The sequence below is a fragment of the Pseudonaja textilis genome, chromosome 2, assembly GCF_049901715.1.
Source record: "Pseudonaja textilis isolate UNSWEBS1 chromosome 2, rPseTex1.2, whole genome shotgun sequence".
NCBI classification, from domain to species: Eukaryota; Metazoa; Chordata; class Lepidosauria; order Squamata; family Elapidae; genus Pseudonaja; species Pseudonaja textilis.
This window is the reverse complement of record NC_141991.1, coordinates 143,592,913-143,598,748: the sequence shown is the minus strand read 5'-3', so window position 1 is coordinate 143,598,748 and position 5,836 is coordinate 143,592,913. Positions and strand designations below refer to the sequence as shown.

At 40.7% G+C, this 5,836-nt stretch overlaps 1 protein-coding gene across 1 annotated transcript; it reads left to right on the top strand.

Annotated features, from left to right (window-relative positions):
- Positions 1–4,225: 4,225 nt before the first annotated feature.
- LOC113443427 (olfactory receptor 5C1-like) lies at positions 4,226–5,155 on the top strand. Its single transcript, XM_026711631.2, has one exon. It carries the CDS (start codon positions 4,226–4,228, stop codon positions 5,153–5,155), a length of 930 nt encoding a protein of 309 aa, XP_026567416.2.
- Positions 5,156–5,836: the final 681 nt, after the last annotated feature.

Below are 5,836 nucleotides of genomic sequence, written 5' to 3'. Positions count from 1 at the left end.
GATATAATTAGAGAATGCAACATAAGCAGTGACTCAGTTGAAGGGGTTTCTTTCTTTATAAAGCAGCCAAAGAATTGCTGAAGCTAGCTTGTCAAAAGAGAAGCATACAATCTCAAATGTGCTAAAATATAGGAATATTCAGGGATGAAATGTGGAAATTATACATTAGAAACGGAGCATTAAAAATTTGTCCTGAGGATGGCAATGAGTGGGAGAATAACAGAAAGTGACACCATCCATTTCAGCCCTCCAGAAAAAGTTGCATAACCAGGGACAACTAGGAATCATGGATACTCTTAAATTCTGGGAAGAGCTAAAGTCTCCAAATAATTATATGCATCAAATTGCCCGCCCTGAGGTAGACGCTTGTGTAGCAGTACAAAATGGAGAATGTTACTAACATCCATCTTTGTTTCTATTAATTTAACCAGAAATGGCAAACTCATTAATATGTACTTAAAGGTATGAAAGTTTTCTCATGTATAAGTCTAAAATCTAAATATTTTAAAAACCTTTTTTCCCAGAGGGAGAGAGGGAGAGAGAGAGAGAGAGAGAGAGAGAGAGAGAGAGAGAGAGAGATAACAAGTCTCTTGGAAGTAGAAACAGCTAACCATTTAAAGAAAAAAACTACAATTGTCCCATGAGGATTTTCTTCAAGAAGTAGTGACAATTACATCATCTTCTCAGCCCAAGGGAAGAGGGTGGTGGAGGAAGGAAAGCTAGAGAACTTCATAATGCAGTATAAGAAATCAGGAAGCAAAGGCATCTAAAGCAATCTCACAAGGACTGATAAAGGAGATTCATACTCTCTGCTCAGGTATGATGGGATCACGATCCATGCCGCAATTAGCCAATAGGATCAATAGTTTCAGGGGGACTTTCTGTTTACATAATGTAATATTTTGCTTCAGCATATTCAAAATCAAGGTAAGTCGGTTTTTGCTGCATTGTAGCGGGGTGAATAGAAAGAACCAATTTTTTATTCTGATTAAGGGACTCCTAGATTTCTAACCTATGTCCTGTTCTGATGGCATCACAGAAAGGGACTGAAGTATTCAGACAGCTCAGCAGAAAAGAGAGAAAAACCAGAAAGTTCTTAAACTATGGGGTGAGTTGAAGGAGGTGGATTGTTTTAGTCCAGAATTTTAGAAGAAATGAAGTGACCCATAGGATGTGGTTTGTTGAAGGAAATGGAAACTATCAGATGAAAGTGTATTAACTTCTCCCCCATTCAGTTGCATGCATATTAATATCTAAAGAAATGTTCACTGCAGCAGCCTTGTGAAACCTTGGATGAGTAATATTGAGACCCATTTAACAGAATAACAGAGTTTGAAGGAACCTTGGAGGAGTCCAACCCCCTGCCCAAGCAGGAGCCCTATGCCATTTTAGATAAATGGTTGCCCCATCTCTTCTTAAAAGTCTCCAGTGTTGGAGCACCACAGCTTCTGGAGGCAAGTTGTTTCACTGATTAATTGCTCTGTCAGGAAATTTTGTCTTAGTTCTAGGCTGCTACCCTCCTTGATTAGTTTCCATCCATGGCTTCTTTTCCTGCCTTCAGGTCAGTGGTGGGATTCAAAAAAAATTACTACCGGTTCTGTGGGCGTGGCTTGGTGGGCATGGCAGGGGAAGGATGCTGTAAAATCTTCAGTCAGAGGTGGTATTTGCTGGTTCTCCAAGCTACTCAAAATTTCTGCTACTGGTTCTCCAGAACTGGTCAGTACCTGCTGAATCCCACCTCTGAAACAGTTGATTTTGGAGAATTGCTTGACTCCCTCTTCTTAGTGGCAGAGGGCCCTTAAGGCTTGTTATTAGACAGAGACAATGTATCTGTATCTGTACAATCAATGTTCAACTGAATTGATCATCTTCATTAGGACCTAAATCTGGAAAGTGCAACTACACAATCAATCAATTTTTATTGATTGACCAACATTACAAACAAAAGCATTATAAACAATAATAATAAATTTAAAAATAAATGGCAGACAATATATTATGATTGGTAGTGGATTATCAGAGGGCAGTTAGAGTCTGCCTAATTTTGCCTACAGCATTTGGCCACATTCAGAGAAACTACTTCATACTGATCTGATAACGGTAGTTGTGTTTAGAAGAGATCAGTATTGGGCTACTAGTGGGTTTACATAGAGATTAAACAGCAAAGGGGCTAGAATGCATTCTTGTCTTACTCCTCTATAGGCTTACTCCTTGATAGTGGCTTTGTGTGCTACATCAAACTTGGATTCTACAGTTCTTATAAATATTGTGCATAAGCAATAATAGTGTCTATCAAGGGTTGTATGCAGAAGCATAGACCAGAGCCTTTCTCTGGGAACTAAATCAAATGCAGATCTGAAACCAATAAATGTAGTATACAATGGTGAACCTGGTTTGGACATGTATTTTTTTTGACCAGATGTTGAAGAATAAGGGTGTGTCCATTAATAAAATATCTAGACTGAAGTCCACTTGTTCATCTGAAGTATATGCTCTAGGCCAATCCAGTTATACAACTACTTTGTTGAATAAATGTATATATGTCTAGCATAGAGCTTTCTTATAACACATAAGAAGCTGATAGGCCAATAGTTAGCGGGCAGGTCTCAGGTGCTCTTTTTGCAAATAGGTACAACAAGGGCTAAACCCCATCCTCTGGAATTTGCCCAGTGGACTCAATATAAGTAAAGAGGCAAGAATGGGGTGTGTGTCCATCATTCCAGATTATTTTGTAAGCATGACAATGGATGTCAGCTGAATTGATCATCTATATCAGGAGCTGGATAAGGAAAATGTGATTACACAGTAATCTTTAGTTTAGGGTTTAATCATGTCCTCCTTGCCCTAACAGCTAGCATTTAACAATTCCATGAAAAAGTACTTGTCTACAGTTGTCAGTGATGCCCAACATTTTTCTTCAAAATAATGGAAATTGCCCAGGAGCAGAATCAGAAGTTGATATCTGTGAAATACAGCCTTGGCAACAGAGGTGGTATTCAGCAGGTTCTGACCAGTTCTGGAGAATCAGCAAATACCACCTCTGACTGGCCCCACTCCCATCTATTATCTGCCTCCCAAGTCCCAGCTTTTGTTGCCTTGCATAGGAGAACAGAGCTGGAAAGCAGGTTAGTGGGGTGGGGAGGGAATGGGATTTTGCAGTAACCTTCCCCTGGAATGGAGTGGAAATGGAGATTTTACAGTCTCCTTGCCCTGCCATGCCCACCAAGCCATGCCCACAGAACCTGTAGTAAAAAAATTTGAATCCTACCACTGCTTGGGAAAGTTTTTTTTTTTTTTTTAATTAGGGAGCTCGGTTTTGGCATTCATTGTATACCCATATTTAGTCTTAAATCTGAATATACATTTTTCTGTGATAACCATGGCTGAATGAATTCTGGAACCTGAATTGCATTACTTTAAGGGATAATTGGGGAGTAGGCACTATGCTAATATCCTTCTATCTATAAGTGCCAAGTGCTTTATACAGTACATAAAAGCCAGCACAACAGAAATTTTGTGAACCTGCAGCAGAAGGTTGGTGATGCAGTGAATGCATCTTAGCCACTTAGACTTCTATACCACCTCACAGTGCTTTACAGCCTTCTCTAAGCAGTTTACAGAATCAGCATATTGCTCCCCAAAATCTGGCTCCTCGTTTTATCAACCTCAGAAGGATGGAAGGCTGAGTCAATCTTGAGATCAGTCAGGATCGAACTCCTGGTAGTAAAAGAAAGTCAGCCTGTAATACTGCAATCTAACCACTGCCCTACCGTGGCTCTCATCTTGGTTGATAAAAGAACATTGTTTGATGAAATCCTTTTTAAAAAAAAAAATCTCGAGCTTGGACAGTTATTATATTTTTTCATTCACATTTGTGCTATCATTTCTTTTCATATTGAGCATTGGTATCTGCATTTAGTTCAAGGCTGGAAAGCTTGAGGTGATATATGCATAACCTCTGCCTTAAAACAAAGTGAAATAGCTATCCTAGTGCCAGTGGGGTAGTTGAAAATTTGTTCCATTCCTATTGTGTTCTTTACACAGAAAGGAAAAAGAGCACCATCCAGTCCAATGCTTTAGAAAAGCTCTGAAACAGTGGTGGATCCTCACTAGCTGAGGGAAAGTAGGTTTCAAACAATATCATGACAAAAGGAGAACTGAGTCAATTTTCTTATGGAATAAGGAGAGGGAGGGTATGATATGATTTTTCATTCCAACAGGTACAATGGCTCTTCACCACAATACTACCAAGGTGACCGAATTTATTCTCCTGGGCTTCACTTCTGAACGAAACCTTCAGCTCCTTCTCTTCAGCTTCTTCTTACCCATGTGCCTCCTTAGTGTGGCAGGGAATCTGGGTCTAGCCATTCTTATCCAAGCTGAGCGTGCCTTGCACACACCCATGTACTATTTCCTAAGCCACCTGGCTCTGATGGACCTATGCTCCTGCTGCACTGTAGCCCCCAAAATGCTCTTGGGGCTTTTGAAAGGTTATGACACCATTCCTATCCCAGCCTGTGGCCTTCAGATGTTCATCTTTGCAGCTGTCTCAGATGCTGAATGTTGTCTCTTGGCAGTCATGGCTTATGATCGGTATGTGGCCATCTGCCGCCCATTGCACTATGGAACTGCCATGCCCCAGCATCTCTGTCATCTCCTAGTAATTGCTTCTTATGTGGCAGGGATGACCTCTGGAGTGATCCATTCCAGCATGGCCTTCCGCTTGCCCTTCTGCAGTGAAAATACTTTGGACCATTTCTTCTGTGATATCCCTCTAATTCTGGATTTGGCTTGTGCTGACACACAAATTAACCAGCTCTTACTCTTAGTTGTATGTGGAACTATCCAGAGTATCACCCTGTTGACCATTATAACTTCCTATGGAATTATCCTCTGGACTGTAGGACGAACAGGGTCGTTTCGAGGTATGTCCACCTGTGGATCTCACCTTACAGTTGTAGGGGTGCTTTATGGTACCCTTCTTTTCATGTACCTACGGCCTGATGATACCTATGCTGCACAAACTGACAAGATGACGTCTGTCTTCTACACAGTAGCCATACCTACCCTCAACCCTGCCATATACAGTCTTCGTAACACTGAGGTCAAGCAGGCAGTTAAGAAGAGGCTCAGCAAGATATGTCATCAAACATAAAAACAGCACAAATATAAGGGGGGGTGGGGGAGAGAAGCCTTCCCAACAGTTTAGAATACTCTTCCTAGCCTAGTGTACTCCATGGGCTCCATGGTTGCAAATTGTAGATCTGAAGATTATAGGAAATGGACTCTAACATATCTAGAGGCTAAGGAAGCCAATTACCGAATGTATCCAAGAGGAAGTTCTGTTGAAACAGCAAGGCCTGCTTCTGGATTTTCGTGGAAAAGATGGCAAATTGAAGATGGCTCTGCTAAAAGTAGAGCTAATGACCATAGAAGAATGATGAGCTGGTAAATAGACCACCTCTTCATAATTCTTCTCCAGAGGAGGAGAGGACTTGAGATTACACAACAGCAGTGTCTGGCAGGTTTAGAGCATAGTAGACAAAGGAAACCCATCTTTTTGCTCAAACTGTGGTCGATGCCTTTCTGAAGAACACTGGATTTGCATACTTCCTTTTATAATCACTTTTGGAAATTGCTTTAACTACGTTTTAGTTATTAGGACTACTGTGGCTAGATTGGGGAGGAGGTTAATGACTGCCACTGTTAGAGTGGTTATTCTAGAAGAAGAGGAAGAGGAGGAGATACAGAGTTTCATCTGACAAGTAGTACTGATGTTGTGAAAAGAAAGTTCAGAACAGAATTCTAATTTCTTGTCATGTTTTCCGTTCTATTT

What these genes read in the sequence shown, in the direction of transcription:
- LOC113443427 (XM_026711631.2), top strand. Translation starts at nt 4,226, where the DNA reads ATGGCTCTTCACCACAATACTACCAAGGTGACCGAATTTATTCTCCTG.